The sequence below is a fragment of the Podarcis melisellensis genome (genome assembly GCF_964234715.1).
Source record: "Podarcis melisellensis genome assembly, chromosome: 16".
In the NCBI taxonomy this organism is placed as follows: Eukaryota; Metazoa; Chordata; class Lepidosauria; order Squamata; family Lacertidae; genus Podarcis; species Podarcis melisellensis.
Window position 1 is genome coordinate 7,753,076 of NC_138533.1, and position 16,811 is coordinate 7,769,886.

The 16,811-nt window shown below is 49.7% G+C and overlaps 1 protein-coding gene across 3 annotated transcripts in view; it reads left to right on the forward strand.

Annotated features, from left to right (window-relative positions):
- Positions 1-16,811, forward strand: part of DENND4B (DENN domain containing 4B) — a 58,479-nt gene that overhangs the window by 18,238 nt on the left and 23,430 nt on the right. For all 3 annotated transcript variants that reach the window (XM_081891300.1, XM_081891302.1, XM_081891301.1), the window contains exons 5-12: positions 440-609; positions 3,257-3,498; positions 4,818-4,884; positions 7,785-7,843; positions 10,154-10,298; positions 11,792-11,967; positions 13,312-13,412; positions 16,020-16,235. In XM_081891300.1, the coding sequence (XP_081747426.1) occupies positions 440-609; positions 3,257-3,498; positions 4,818-4,884; positions 7,785-7,843; positions 10,154-10,298; positions 11,792-11,967; positions 13,312-13,412; positions 16,020-16,235 (1,176 nt within the window). The remainder of the gene's footprint in view (positions 1-439; positions 610-3,256; positions 3,499-4,817; positions 4,885-7,784; positions 7,844-10,153; positions 10,299-11,791; positions 11,968-13,311; positions 13,413-16,019; positions 16,236-16,811) is intronic.

Consider the following 16,811-nt stretch of genomic DNA (forward strand, 5'->3'; position numbering starts at 1 on the left):
GATTTTTGTGACCGTTCACCAAACTTTCCGGTCACACCTTGTATATCGACTGCCACGCTGATGGAGTTGGTCCTGATTTTTGAGGAGCGTCCCTGTCGGGAGAGATGGCGTGAGGGGAGGACGTATTTGAGATGTGTGGGTCCTTGGATGCTGAGAGCTTCTCAGGTTAAAAACAGCAGCATGAAACTCAAAGCTTGTGAACTCAGGCGAAATCTGATTACACCTCCCCAAGGCTCCAAAGGAGTCACAAAAACATCTGAGTAGTCTTCAAGGGCAGGTCCCATGTAGCACAGAATGCAGTAGTCAAGCCTGAAGGTTGCAGGGGATCAGTGGATCAGGATCCCCTCTTCCTGGGAATGGGTAGACCCTGAGGGATAGTTGTAATTAATTGACGGAGAGGGACTCAAATAGCTTCCTCCCATTTCCCTTCCCCTTCCAGGTCTCCTTAGTCGCTACCCAGAGGAGGACAACGAGGCGTTCCCGTTGCCGGAGTCCGTGGCTGTTTTTTGCCTGCCCATGGGGGCGACCATTGAGAGCTGGCCGGCCGACACGAAATACCAGCTTCCTGTCTTCTCCACCTTCGTGTTGACCGGGGCTTCGGGAGACAAGGTAGTCGGATTGCATGGTGGTGGGAACTACTTTTTGGGCTGGGTCAGAGAACCTGGGGTGGGTGATAGATAGATAGATAGATAGATAGATAGATAGATAGATAGATAATTTATTACGGTCAAAGACCAGCTTGCATAACACAATAAAAACAGCGTTCATAAAGATAAAATATACAATCAGAGCAGATTGCAGCAATACCTCATGAGTTAAAATTGAGATACCGTAGATTCCGGTGTATAAGGGAGAGCCAGTGTGGTGTAGTGGTTAAGAGCGGTAGACTCGTAATCTGGTGAACTGGGTTCGATTCCCCGCTCCTCCACATGCAGCTGCTGGGTGAGTTGGGCCAGTCACACTCCTCCGAAGTCTCTCAGCCCCACTCACCTCACAGAGTGTTTGTTGTGGGGGAGGAAGGAAAAGGAGAATGTTAGCCACTTTGAGACTCCTTTGGGTAGTGATAAAGCGGGATATCAAATCCAAACTCCTCCTCTTCTTCTTCTTCTTCTTCAAGTTGGGGTTAAAAAGTTGGGGGTCGTCTTGTACACCGGGTATGGGCGGAGCCCGCCCCCCACCCACTCCTGTGGCTGTGGCTCCAAGGCGGCGGTGGTGGGCTCCGCTCCGTGCCGGGAGAGAGTCACCCGGCACAGAGCCCACCTACTGCTTCTTCAGAAGCAGGGGCGGCAGGCTCCACTCCGTGCTGGGCGGCTTTCTCCTGGCTCAGAGCTGCCCACCGTATTAGGCGACGGGGCTTAGAAGACGAACCCACAAATTGCAGCTGCCAATTTGAGGGGTCGTCTAATACGCCCAGTCGCCTAATACACTGGAATCTACGGTATATACATACAGTGATACCTCGGATTAAGTACTTAATTCGTTCCAGAGGTCCGTTCTTAACCTGAAGCACCACTTTAGCTAATGGGGCCTCCTGCTGCTGCCACGCCACCGGAGCACGATTTCTGTTCTCATCCTGAAGCAAAGTTCTTAAGCCGAGGTACTATTTCTGGCTTAGCGGAATCTGTAAGTTGACGCGTCTGTAACCTGAAGTACCACTGTACACCCGTACAACTAAGATTTGAGCTACCATAAAAATTGACCCTGAGGCACCCCAAAGGGTGACCAGCATTTCCCTAGTTCCCTATTCTAGAGGATGATCTGTGCCTACAAATCTGGGCGCAGAATCCGGCTGCCAGCCAGGTCGACTCAGTTTGACTCAGTTCCCAGAACCAGACTCTGGGACAAGCTTCAGGCCACTACCATCGATAGAAGGCTAATATATTTAATTCAGGTAGTACATTCAAATACGGCCCTTAGAGTCAGGTGCAGCTGGCTAGGGCACTTAACAGACCCCATTAAAACATTTAAGGGTGTTAGGCAAGGGTGCCGTTTGGCCCCTTTATTATTTAATTTTTATTTAAATAACCTGGTAACCACTCTCCATAACCTCGACTACCACCCTCCGAAGTTAGCAAACCAGCACATCACGGCTGTGCTTTACGCAGAGGACGTGGTAATACTATCCAGAACCCCCATAGGGCTTAGAAGAGCTCTAAGAAAATCAGCTGCCTATTGTGAGACGGAATGTCTGGGGTGAGTGATATCACCTCTCAGGGAGCAATTGGATATTTGGGATAGAGGGCTGTGCTACTTGGCAGGACTGTACCAACTTAGTGCATGTGTGTGGGTTTTGTTGCAGACAGGTTAGGGCAAGTATCTGTTTTATTTGGGTGCTTCGGCAACAGAGGTGTGTGGCAATCTATGTGAAAAAATGGTTATTTAAAAATGATTGGTTGGTTGCATTTCTCACCTCCCTCTCCTGCCAAAGGAGCCCCAGGTGGCAAACAACAAATAATAAAAACATATTTAAACATCATAAAAACATTTCCAAAGAAGATGCAAACTAGGAAAGATCTCAACTTAAACATGACAAAAAGCATGAATCATAGCCCAAAAACCAATAGCCAGAGAGTTAACAACCTATAAAAACAGTCTTTAGAAGACCAACGTCATAGGGTGGATCTTAAACCATTCAAATTCCAGAGTCTTGGAAATCTTTAAAAGACCAGCAAGTGAGCTATTCTGGTTAGCGTTCATTTTTCATGTTAGCATCAATATGTGTGCACAGCGTGGCAATTGGCAAAGGTCTGCAGATGTTTCTAGTCCACAATATTTACCGTATTTTTTGCTCTATAAGACTCACTTTTTCCCTCCTAAAAAGTAAGGGGAAATGTGTGTGCGTCTTATGGAGCGAATGCAGGCTGCGCAGCTATCCCAGAAGCCAGAACAGCAAGAGGGACGACCCCTCTTGCTGTTCTGGCTTCTGAGATTCAGAATATTTTTTTTCTTGTTTTCCTCCTCCAAAAACTAGGTGCGTCTTGTGGTCTGGTGCGTCTTAGGGAGCGAAAAATATGGTATTACAGAAGCCTGTCCCACACACATAACACACCTATAAACATAACAGTGGCAAATACCCTTTGTTTGGCCAGATTGACAACAATAATAAGAAGCATTATCCCTGTTCTCCAAAGATTCCCTTCCAGATCGCCTGGAGTTACTCCTCACTCACCCTAGGTGAGCGACTGTTTCACCAAGGTCGCACAGCGCTCTGACCTTCCTCCTTCCCCTCTTCGGCTTCTCTTGCTCTCACTCCCAGGTGTACGGCGCTGCCATCCAGTTCTACGAGTCCTTCCCGCGGGAACGCCTCTCGGAACGGCAGTGCATGTGGCTGAACCTCCTCACTGTCGTCGACCGGCGCCCCATCACCAGCAAATCGGTGCAGACACGCAAGAGCATCTGCGTCCTGTCCCACTGGCCCTTTTTCGACGTCTTCCGGAAATTCCTCACTTTCCTGTACCGCTACAGCATCTCGGGGCCTCACGTTCTTCCGCTCGAGGCGTAAGTTGGGGAAGCGGCCGATAGGATCGGGTCCTCTGTGTGTGGTTGTGAGGCCTGAAATGTAAGCAGAACCTTAGCTAGATAATGGCCACAGCTCCCTCTAATCTGATGTGGTAGATGGTAGACTGTCTCGCCATAGTGGCGCATGCTCTATTTATCTCCCGTATGGACTACTGCAATGCGCTCTTCGTGGGGCTACCTTTGAAGGTGACCCGGAAACTACAACTAATCCAGAATGTGGCATTTGACTGGTGACTGGGAGCAGCCGCCAAGACCATATAACACAGGTCCAGCAATACCTACATTGGCTCCCAGTACGTTTCCGAGCACAATTCAAAGTGTTGGGGCTGACCTTTAAGTCCCTAAATGGCCTTGGCCCAGTATACTTGAAGGAGCATCTCCACCCCCATCGTTCTGCACGGACACTGAGGTCCAGCGCCAAGGGTCTTGTGGCAGTTCCCTCAGAAGTGAGGTTGCAGGGAACCAGACAGAGGGCCTTCTCAGCAGTGGCGCCTGCCCTGTGGAACACCCTCCCATCAGGTGTCAAGGAAATAAACAACTCCCACGAGTATAATAATAATAATAATAATTTATTATTTATACCTCGCCCATCTGGCTGGGGTTCCCCAGCCACTCTGGGCGGCTTTCAACAAAATATTAAAATACAGTAATGCATCAAACATTAAAAGCTTCCCTAAACAGGGCTGCCTTCAGATGTCTTCTAAAAGTTTGGTAGTTGTTCTCTTTGACATCTGATGGGAGGGCGTTCCACAGGGCAGGTGCCACCACCGAGAAGGCCCTCTGCCTGGTTCCCGGTAACTTGGCTTCTCGCAGTGAGGGAACCGCCAGAAGGCCCTCGGCACTGGACCTCAGCGTCCAGGCAGAATGATGGGGGTGGAGATGCTCCTTCAGGTATACAGGACCGAGGCCATTTAGGGCTTTAAAGGTCAGCACCAACACTTTGACTTGTGCTCAGAAACGTACTGGGAGCCAATGTAGGCTATACCTGTCCAGATAGGGGCGTAGCTGGGCCACCAGCCAAAGCTGATGGAAGACTCTGCAACTTTAAAGGAGGAATAGAGAAATTCCTGGAGGAGAGGGCTCTCAGTGGCTTCTAGCCACAATGTTTATGCTCTGCCCGCACAGCTGGAGGGCAGTAATGCTTCTGAATCAGGCGGCTCATTGGCCTGATCCCGCAGAGCTCTTCCTATTCCTGTAAGCTGCTGTTACAGGGCAGAGATGGCGGTTGTGGTTTTATTTAGGGTGTGTGTGTGTAGGGGTGTTCTTCTTCCCTGTGACTTCTCTGTTGCTCTTTCCAGGCACATCTCTCATTTCATGCACAATGTCCCCTTCCCATCTCCACAGCGGCCTCGGATCCTGGTTCAGGTAAGCAGAAAGCGGAGGAACCCGGAACCTTTGCTCATCCTGTTGTTGGCAGCGGGGGGAAGGGGTTGCAGGTCGCACCTTCCCCGGCTGACGGGGAATCAGCTGGGCAATTCCATTGTGTTAGCAGTAGTGTTGTGGCAAACTCAGAGGTGCACATTGCGTTCATCGTAGTCACAACCGCACTTCCTTGCCACTGGACCCTCTTCTAAGATTATACATAAATATGCATTGTTGTTATTGTTGTTATTGTTATATTATTTCAATTTATATAATGCCCAGGAGGTCCCAGGACGGTGCACAACATTATAAAAACACATTACAGAGCATCAGTGATAAAAACATAATGAAAAGCATACCAAAAGACAGCCTAATAATAAAATAGTCATCATGCTAACAGTCCTCTCCCCCACAGTTTCACAGGCCATAGATCAGGCACAGGCAAACTCCGACCCTCCAGATGTTTGGGACTACAGTGGTGCCCCGCAAGACGAATGCCTCACAAGACGGAAAACCCGCAAGACGAAAGGGTTTTCCGTTTGCGAGTTGCTTCGCAAGACGAATTTCCCTATGGGCTTGCTTCGCAAGAAATTCCTTGCTCCCCCCCCCCCGCCTGCCTTCCCGGGGGCTTTAAAATCGCCCCGGGACAGTGGAGAAGTCCTCCGCTGTCCGGGGCGATCTTAAAATGCTGGCGGGCGGCAGCGCTGCAACCCGCCAGCATTTTTTAAAAAAACCGGGACAGCGGAGAAGTCCTCTGCTGTCCCGGGGTTTTTTTAAAATGCTGGGGGTGGGAAGAAAAGCCCTTGTCCCCCCCCCCCCAGCCTTCAGAAGAGGTCGGTGGACAGACTGTCCCCGGACCTGGTCTGAAGGCGGTTTCCATAGGAACGCATTGATTGATTTTTAATGCATTCCTATGGGAAACCGTGCTTCGCAAGACGAAAAACTCGCAAGACAAAAAGACTTGCGGAACGAATTAATTTCGTCTTGCGAGGCACCACTGTACAGTTCCCATCATCCCTAGCTTACAGGACCAGTGGTCAGGGATGATGGGGATTGTAGTCCCAAACATTTGGAGGGCCAGAGTTTGCCTATGCCTGTCATAGGTGGCCATCGACCTAGGTAAAGAGGAATGCTTTCGCCTAGCGCCTAAAGACATGTAGTGATGGCACCAGGTGAGCCTCTCTCTCCACAGTCGGGCAGCCGCCACAGAAAAGGCCCTAATAACTAGGGATGTTCAGTGTAGATCCCCATGTGTTTGCCTTTCAGTTAGGTTTACTATTTTCTCCACATCCAACGATATGGAGTGCTCCAATATCGTATTATGTTGTGTTTTCCTTGAAGTTCCACTGTACACAATGGAACTTGCCTGCCGTCCTCTTGAAACTGAAGCACCTTGAGATTTCAGTGTTCCTGAATGCTTAGCTTTGGAGCATACATTAAATCTCCTTGGTGTTGTTCCCACACTCCTCCAGAGTGACCCTGGGAGCCGATCCTCAGGGGCCGTCTTACCTCTTTCCTCTCCCGATTGGCTCTAAACAGTACAAGGGGTGAAGAGACTTCTTCTCATTGGCTTAGAACAGGCATGGCCAAACTTGGCCCTCCAGCTGTTTTGGGACTACAACTCCCATCATCCCTAGCTAACAGGACCAGTGGTCAGGGATGATGGGAATTGTAGTCCCAAAACAGCATGAGGGCCAAGTTTGGCCATGCTTGGAGCCTTAAAAGCTCCGCTTTTCATGCTGGTTGGCTGCCTCTAGGATGTTGTGAATTGACAGATCCTGCTGCTAAAACAGTAATGGGTCTTTGACACACCCCCGCAACCCTAGACCGCTACACCTCTGTCTGTCAGGCAGCTGAAGAACGAGCCATTAGTCAAGAAGGACCGTCTACGTAATAACCATTTGCTCAACCCCTGAGTGATGCTTGGAGAGCGGCCCTTAGTTCTTAGCTGGTCAGTCAGGCTACCTTGCATTAAGGAGGTCCCAGGCATCTCCAGGTCAGACCAGGAATTGTCCCCCTGTCTGAAACCCTGGATAGCTGTGCTGCCAGTCTGTATAGGAAATTCTGAGCTGGATAGATATTGAAAGTATAAAACAAGGCTAACTGGAAGAATCCGACAGCAGGGCGATGAGAAATTCCAAAAAGAAAGGTCCACACTTAGAGAAAACTGTACATAAATAAAGACACTCACAGGACTGAAATAAAACTCATAACGTTTACTGTAAACATTTGGTAAGGCCACAAGATGTAATGTATGTCTAAAGTATAATACAAAAATTTATTAAGGAATTATAGACATTTATAGAATGTATATATAGTAATCACGCTTAAGTAAGAGCAGTGCAGAGAAGCCAGAAGAGGAGTGGAGGGAAGTTAATTCGGATAAGATATAGATTGAAAGGAGAATAATATTGTTAAGCTGTATTGTGTTTAAGACATTTGGAAAAAAATAATAAAAATTATTGGGGGGGAGAAAGTATAAAACTGGGAATCTGAAGGGGCGGAGGATTGAGAAGTGACCTCTGACCTCTGATGGACATCCATATTTTGCAGTACAGTGGTACCTCGAGTTACAAACACTTCGGGTTACAGACTCCGCTAACCCAGAAATATTACCTCGGGTTGAGAACTTTGCTTCAGGATGAGAACAGAAATCGTGCAGCAGCAGCAGGAGGCCCCATTAGCTAAAGTGGTACCTCAGGTTAAGAACGGACCTCCGGAACGAATTAAGTTCGTAACCAGAGGTACCAATGTAATCTAAGTGTCGCGCTAATAAAGGACAACTTTTAGTCTGCACTGCTGATTGTTTGGGCTGTATCTCAAGCTGTGTTTTCTCTGTAAGGAATCACTCAGGAGTCGGTTCTTCTCTGTCTCTCCCCCCTCCCTTCTTTTTGCCTGTCCAGATGTCTTCCTATGATAACATGCTCCTGTGCCAGCCTGTTTCATCTCCTCTGCCACTCAGGTATGCTCTTCTGACGGAATTAGATCTGCTGCTAGCTTAACTCCAGTTTCACCCAAGGGAGCTTCTGCCTGGACCAGTGTGTCGCGTGAAACTACAGTCTGGCTCATGCGGGACCATGTTCAAAGTGTAACTCTTAGTTAGTACTAATAATAATAATAATAATAATAATAATAATAATAATTTACTATTTATACCCCGCCCATCTGGCTGAGTTTCCCCAGCCACTCAAGTGGCTTCCAATCAAGTGTTGAAAACAATACAGCAATAAATACTAAAAACTTCCCTAAACAGGGCTGCCTTCAGATGTCTTTTAAAAAGAAGATAGCTACTTATTTCCTTCACATCTGAAGGAAAGGTGTGCCACAGGGCGGGCGCCACTACCGAGAAGGCCCTCTGTCTGGTTATAAACAGCTTGGGATGAGTTTGCCTGTGAGATTGATTTATCCCATGCATGCCTACTTGACCACTGCAATCTGAAGAACTGGGACTGTTGCAGGTGCCGCATAATACCACTATGTGTTTATAATAAATTGATATCTCATCGTGGCAGCACACAAACCTTGGAACTCCCTGCCTATTGACAAGCACCTTCGCTAGATTCCTTTCAGTGCCTGCTTAGAAACGTTTTAAGTCAAGCCTATCCTAGACATGTAGGACGCGGGCAGCGATGTGGGTTAAACCACAGAGCCAAGGTTTGCCAATCAGAAGGTTGGCGGTCGAATCCCCATGACGGGGTGAGCTCCTGTTGCTCGGTCCCAGCTCCTGCCCACCTAGCAGTTCAAAAGCACAAACTGCAAGTAGATAAATAGGTACCACTCCGGTGGGGAGGTGAACGGCGTTTCCGTGTGCTGCTCTGGTTCGCCAGAAGCGCTTAGTCCTGCTGGCCACATGACCCGGAAGCTGTACGCTGGCTCCCTCGGCCAATAAAGCGAGATGAGCGCCGCAACCCCAGAGTCGGACACGACTGGACCTAATGGTCAGGGGTCCCTTTACCTTTACTATCCTATGCATGTTGTATCCTGACATGGGTTTTAATCTGGGTTTTTAAAAACTGTTCTAACTATTAAAAGGTTTCAAATACAGTGGTGCCTCGCAAGACGAAATTAATTCGTTCCGCAAGTCTTTTCGTCTTGGGAGTTTTTCGTCTTGTGAAGCACGGTTTCCCATAGGAATGCATTAAAAATCAATTAATGCGTTCCTATGGAAACCGCCTTCAGACCAGGTCCGGGGACAGTCTGTCCCCCGACCTCTTCTGAAGGCCGGCAGAGGGCGAAAGTCTTTGCTCCCCCCCTGCCTGCCTTCCCGGGAGAGCAGAAAACGCAACGCTGCCTTCCCGCTCTCCCGGGAAGGCAGGCGGGGGGGAGCAAAGACTTTTGCCCCCCGCCCGCCTTCGGAAGAGGTCCAGGACCTCTTCTGAAGGCTGGCGGGAGGCAAAAGTCTTGGCTCCCCCCGCCTGCCTTCAAAAGCCGTCGGGGGCTTTTAAATTGCCCCGGGACAGTCCCGGGGCGATTTAAAAGCCCCCGGGAAGGCAGGCAGGGGGGACAAAGACTTTTGCCCCCTGCCCGCCTTCGGAAGAGGTCCTGGACCTCTTCTGAAGGCTGGCGGGGGGCAAAAGTCTTGGCTCCCCCCGCCTGCCTTCAAAAGCCGTCCGGGATAGCGGGAAGCGCTTCCCTGCTATCCTGGACCGCTTTTAAAATGCTGGCGGTGGGGAGCAAAACCTTTCGCCCCCGCCGGCCTTCCTGGACCTCTTCTGAAGTCTGGAGGGGGGGGAAAGGCTTTGCTCCCCGCCGCCAGCATTTAAAAGAGGTCCCCGGAGATTTCCCTACGGGCTTTCGTCTTGCGAAGCAAGCCCATAGGGAAAATCGTCTAGCGAAGCGACGCAAAAACCGAAAAACCCTTTTGTCTTCCGGGTCTTTCGTCTTGCGAGGCATTCGTCTTGCGGGGCACCACTGTAACTGCTTTTAACTGTGTACATTTAAAGGAAAAATTAACAGTAAGCAAGATGAAAACATGTCAGCCTCCACATGTCTGAATAGGCTTCCCTAAACGAAAATGCTATTTTGCAGGTGCCAAAAAGATTTAAATTAAATTCAGTAGTAATTTTTTAATATGGAATTACTGGTGGAGAAGCTGCCTTGGTCTTTGCCTCAGGTGTCAAAATGCCTTGGGCTGGCCCTGTTATTTGTATATAATGTGGGAGAATGTAACCAGGCTAGCTTTCCTGGGATGTTGGAACTGAGCGCGTTGGGTTCTTAATGGGCTTAGTGAGTCGGTTGCCTTTTCACCAACCACGACCTTCTCTCCTTACAGTGGCGCCAGCTTCCTCACCCTGCTGCAAACGCTGGGTCCCGAAAATGCCGTGGCCCTCCTTGTGGCGGTTCTCACGGAGCAGAAGCTGCTCATCCACTCCCTGCAGCCGGACGTTTTGACCAGCGTGGGCGAAGCCTTGGTCTCTGTGAGTCAGGGCCCCTTGGTGGCCTTTTGGGGTTCAGGTGGGGCGGAAGATGGGGGGGACAGCAGTAAGCAGAGCCAGCTAAACCCACATTCACCCCATACCTTTAAAGCTCTATGATGCTGGTTTCAACCACTGTGGCTACCCCTCAAGAATTCATGATTAAATGGGCCCAAGACTTCGGCCATAAAATAGATATGAGCCAATGGGAATAGAATAGAATAGAATAGAATAGAATAGAATAGAATAGAATAGAATAGGATTTATTATTTATTATTTTTACCCCACCCATCTGACTGGGTTTCTCCAGCCACTCTGGGTAGCTTCCAACAAAGTATTAAAATACACTGGTCTGTTAAACATTAGAAGCTTCCCTAAACAGGGCTGCCTTCAGATGTCTTCTAAAAGTCTGGTTGTTGTTCTTCTCTTTGACATCTGGTGGGAGGGGTGGGTGGGGAAACTTAGGGAAAGTAAACTGGAAATTTACGGTGTGCTAAACCAGCGAGCCTCTTGGGCTTGCCGATCAGAAGGTCGGCAGTTCGAATCCCCGTGACAGGGTGAGCTCCCGTTGCTCGGTCCCTGCTCCTGCCAACCTAGCAGTTCGAAAGCACGTCAAAGTGCAAGTAGGTAAATAGGTACCGCTCCAGCGGGAAGGTAAACGTCGTTTCCATGCGCTGCTCTGGTTCAACAAGAGTGGCTTAGTCATGCTGGCCACATGACCCAGAAAAACTGTCTGCGAACAAACGCCGGCTCCCTCAGTCAGTAAATCGAGATGAGCGCCGCAACCCCAGAGTCGTTCGCGACTGGACTTAACTGTCGGGGGTCCTTTACCTTTTTTATACTCTAAGGGAGAACCTTTAAAAAATGTTATATTGTTGGTATTTGACTCCTGGAAACTATCAAAAATGTATAGAAGCGTCCCCAATACCTGCTGGTGATGTGGAGAAACAGGCGGTACCATGTATCATATGTGGCGGATGTGTAAAAAGATCAAAGCCTTCTGGAATGATATTTATTTAGAACGTTAAAAAATGTTAAAAGGTGAAGGGTGGCTTACAGCACATAAAAAAAAAAAATCAATACCCAGAGTGGTTTAACCAGACATAGGCAAATTCGGCCCTCCAGATGTTTTGGGACTACATCTCCCATCATCCCTGACCACTGGTCCTGTTAGCTAGGGAAGATGGGAGTTGTAGTCCCAAAACATCTGAAGGGCCGAGTTTGCCTGTGCCTGGGTTTAACAACCGTTCTTCCCAGGAAACTCTGGGAGTTGTAGCTCTGTGAGTGGGAATTCTCATCACCCGTAAAAAAATACAGTTCCGGGAGGGGGGGAATTGGGGGGGAGGGAGAGAAGTTTGAAGTGGGATAGCACTGCTTTAATTGTGCAATACATATGGGCCCCCGGTCTCCTCCATCTAGGCCTTGCAACGTATTTTTATTCCCCTGCCAGATCCTTCCAAGGCCTCCAGCTCTCACCTCTGTGTTTGCCCCCCCAGATGATATTCCCGCTGCACTGGCAGTGCCCTTACATCCCCCTCTGCCCGCTCACCCTGGCCGACGTGCTGTGCGCCCCGGTGCCCTTCATCGTCGGGGTCCACTCCAGCTACTTCGACCTCTACGACCCGCCGCACGACGTCATCTGCGTCGATCTGGACACCAACACCATCTTCCAGTGAGTGCCGCAAGCGGATGGGGGGGGCGCAACCTGCTCCCCACCCCCCTTGCAAGAACTCCCCGCCGCCCCTTCTCTCTCTTTTTAAACCTGTTTGTTTTATTAAATTTTAAGAGATCGGCACAAATTGTCCCTGCATCAATATAAATGACTTTCGGGGCTTAAGATTCACCTCATTCGTATTACAGTAATTAGCAAAGGGTGGGCCCCCCCCCACTTCGCGTGGAGCAGTGGTTAGAGTGTCGGGCCAGGTGCTAGGAGATCAGGGTTCGAATCCCACTTGGTCACGAGGCTCATTCCCTGGGACAAGTCCCTGCCTCTCAGTCTAAGCTACCTCACAAGGTTGTTTGGGGGAATAAACGAGGAGAACCGTGAGGCCATCTTGAGCTCTGTGGAGAAGAAAAGGAGGTGGGATATAAATGCTACAAATAAGTAAAAATCATAATTATAATAATAATTAAAAGACGCCTGCTCCTTGGGAGAAAGGCGATGGCAAACCTAGACAGCATCTTAAAAAGCAGAGACATCACCTTGCCAACAAAGGTCTGTATAGTCAAAGCTATGGTTTTCCCAGCAGTGATGTATGGAAGTGAGAGCTGGACCATAAAGAAGGCTGATTGCCAAAGAATTGATGCTTTTGAATTCTGGTGTTGGAGGAGACTCTTGAGAGTCCCATGGACTGCAAGAAGATCAAACCTCTCCATCCTTAAGGAAATCAGCCCTGAGTGCTCACTGGAAGGACAGATCCTGAAGCTGAGGCTCCAATACTTTGGCCACCTCATGAGAAGAGAAGACTCCCTGGAAAAGACCCTGATGCTGGGAAAGATGGAGGGCACAAGGAGAAGGGGACGACAGAGGACTGTTCTCGAAGCTACCAGCATGAGTTTGACCAAACTGCGGGAGGCAATGGAAGACAGGAATGCCTGGCGTGCTCTGGTCCATGGGGTCACGAAGAGTCGGACACGACTAAACGACTAAACAACAACAATTTATTATTTATACCCCGCCACCTGGCTGGGGTATAAATAATAAATTATGGGTTAAAACAGTTGTTTTTTGTTAATGCAAGGTTCTTCAGCGGCCATCCCTCTATAGAAAAATCTGTGGGTCTCTCCCTTAGTATCCCACTGTTCCTTCAGGGAGCTCAAGGTAGAGAATACAGTTTCCCCCCTTATCCCCCCCCCCCCGTGATGTAGGGTAGGCCGAGAGTGAGCGGCTGGCCAGAGGTCACGCCCAGCAAGGTTCGTGGCTCAGGGGATTCGAATCCGGGGGGGGGGACGCCATGGCTGCAGGGCGGGCCAGCAGGAGGCACTAACCGTAAAGGCAGCTTTGCTCCATGCGCAGGTGCGAGGAAAGGAAGCTGCTGTCAACACGGTCACTGCCTCGGAAACCTTGCAAGGTGCTCTTGGCTTGCTTGAACTCCCTGTACCATCAGCTGGATGAAAGTGAGTAGTCAGTGCACGCAGGAGAGAGTTGGAGGGAATTAGGATGAGAGGGGATGCAAATGATGTGACACGAAACCATGGCTAACGCTCCTCTCTTTCCTCCATCCAAACAAGCAAGAGGCATAACCGTGGTTCATGGACATATTCCACCCCGGTAGACGCACTCAGGGAAGGGGTGCGACAGGGTCTGTGTGTGAATCTGGCCAGGGGAAGTCCCAAGAGAAAAATAGAGAGGCCTGGAAGGCCCTCCCCTAGGTCTGCGGTTCCCTGTTGTTAATGCGAGCCAAGGTTTATAAACCAACAAACCGTGGTTTAGGCCTCTCTGTCTGGCCCTTGGTACTTTCCCCAGGCCACACCCCTCAGAACTCTCCTCTGCCACGCCCCTCTCCCCAGGCCACACCCATCAGAACTCTCCTCAGCCACACCCCTCCAGGCCATACCCCTCAGGACTCTCCTCTGCCACGCCCCTCTCTCCAGGCCACACCCCTCAGGACTCTCCTCTGCCACACCCCTCCAGGCCACACCCCTCAGAACTCTCCTCAGCCACACCCCTCCAGGCCACACCCCTCAGGACTCTCCTCTGCCATGCCCCTCTCCCCAGGCCACACCCCTTATAACTCTCCTCAGCCACACCGCTATTCCCAGGCCACACCCCCTCATCACCAACCCGGGTGCCTGGGTGGATGATAGAAAAACGAGTCTGTGTAGCCTACTGTACAATGCCGTACAACTTTTCATTTTGATTATCCAACCACTTTTGCCCTCAGAAGGCACTTTTGCCCCATAACAGAATGCGGCCCAGGGACGGAGAGCGTTCCCCAGCCCTCCTGGGCTGGATCTGGCCTTGTAGAAGTCAGGTTCCTTGGCTCCTCTTTCTCACTAGCAGAAGAAGCTTCCAATACAGTACCAGTTCCCAGGAATCATATCTGTGGAGAGTGTTGTTTCACTCAGGGGCTGCTTTGGGGCTGCGCATTGGGGAATCTGGTTGAGCACAATGAGAACAGGATATTGGACTGAGACAGCCAGACTCTTCTGATGTTCAAATGCTTGTGTGCTTCCTGTCCCAGAAGACTGGGCCCCGCTAGTACCAAACTACCTGTTTTTGTAATGTGGTTTCTATGTTTTATTTCTGCATACTCTTTAGGTATTCTTTTTTTGGGGGTGGTTCCCCTGTTCAGGGAAGTTTTTAATATGTAATGCTGTACTGTTTTTAACACTGATTGGGAGCCGCCCAGAGTGGCTGGGGAAACTCAGCCACATGGGCGGGGTATAAATAATAAATTATTATTATTATTATTATTATTAAGAGACACAGGTGGCACTATGGGTTAAACCACAGAGCCTAGGACTTGTCAATCAGAAGGTCGGTGGTTCAAATCCCCGCAACGGGGTGAGCTCCCGTTGCTTGGTCCCTGCTCCTGCCAACCTAGCAGTTCGAAAGCACCTCAAAGTGCAAGTAGATAAATAGGTACCACTCTGACGGGAAGGTAAACGGTGTTTCCGTGCGCTGCTCTGGTTCGCCAGAAGCAGCTTAGTCATGCTGGCCACATGACCCGGAAGCTGTACTCCGGCTCCCTCGGCCAATAAAGCGAGATGAGCGCCGCAACCCCAGAGTCGGTCACGACTGGACCTAATGGTCAGGGCTCCCTTTACCCTTAATATTAAGAGACTTAGAAATGCTTAGAACAGGGTGTCCAAACTTTTTTCAAACAGGGCCAGATTTGATGAACTGAACATGCACGAGGGCCAACCAAAGCTGTTGAGCTTTTTTCCCAGCATTTTGGGGGATTTTACAACAGGAAATAAACTGCCACAGGGGCTGGATTCAATCAGCAGGCGGGCAGGATTAGGCCCTCGGGCCGGACTTTGAACATGCCTGGCTTACAAACAAATTTCATTGCAACCTTTTCAGAATCATAAAATTTGGGAGTGATACCCATACGAAGATGGGTCCGAGCCCCACGTTGGGCAAAAAAAAAACTTCCCATATTGGACTAGATGAGCCTTGTGGTTCTACTTCCAGCTCTACAATTCTATGATTGTGTGAGGTAATCCTGCTGACAGGATCCCTGATAGGTTGGCCACCCACCCTCTGCTTAGAAACCACGAGGGCGGGGAAATTTGTTGAGTATCTGAAAAGAATATGTGATGTGCAAACAACACTGGTGGGATTTCAAGAAGCACTGTGAAAGTCGAGATATATTGTTAAAAAGAAATAGGAGTGGGAGGGAAGTTTAATGGCAATATAAACAGAGGAATGCGTAAATTGAGAAGTAAAAATGGATGATTGTCAGAGAATCCGAAGGAAGTCCCAAAAGAACCAAATTTGTGAAAACCTGACAGAATTGTATATTTGTGTTGGAAAATAATAAAAATTATTTATATATATAAAAAAAGAAACCACGAGGGCAGCCTTTCTCAACCTGTGGGTCCCCAGATGTTGCTGGACTACAACTCCCATCATCCCAACTAGCAAGGCCAGAGCTCAGGGATGATGGGAGTTGTAGTCCAACCACATCTGGGGACCCACAGGTTGGGAACCGCTGCACTAGGGTCAGAGAGCTTGAATACCTCTCCTGAACGCCCTTGTCGGCCTCTCCTCCGCAGTGTACAACCGGCCCGTCGAAGAAGCGACCCTGGAATTCCTGCTGACTGACTACGACCTCATCTACGGCCGGCGGAAACAGCTGGAACTGGACATCCAGGGGGCTTTCCTGCGCTTCATGGCCTGCCTCCTGAAGGGCTATCGCTGCTACCTCCTGCCCATCACGCAGGCGCCCTCTGAAAAGACCCGTGACTCTAGTAGCCTCTTCAACCTCCAGGGTACGGCAAGAAAGGGGAGGGAGCTGTCGCGGCGCCCGGGTCCTGCGTGGGGGCTTCCCCTGGAGGACAGGATGCTCGGCTAGAGGGGCCACGGGCCTGATCCACCAGCCAGGCTCTTAGAGCCACAGAATTGTCTGGCCGAAACCCACAACCCTGAGATTAAGATTCTCATGCTCTTCCTGTCAGCATCGCCCTTGAGCCAGTGCACCAACTGGACTCATGCACCTCAACCCCGACTGGGCTAGTCGAGCTGGGTAGCACTGCCAGAGACCTCCTTTCTCACAGGAACAGGTCACAGTGCTGTGGACTCACAGCTTAGAGCTGAGAGCACCGGATTCACTGTCTCAATAATGCAGTCGTTGCGCAGCAGAGTTTTGCAGAGTCTTGCAGAGTATAAACCACTCGGAGAGCAGCTCTGTAGAATATCTTCCTTTTATTCCGTAACTACAACTATGATACAAAACTATATACAGAGCTGAATATTCTAAGCATAAATCAATGCTACACTGAGAGTCTGCAGCTGCTCTTAGCAGCAACCTTATCTCTAGACACGATCTCTAACACTCTCTCTCTCTC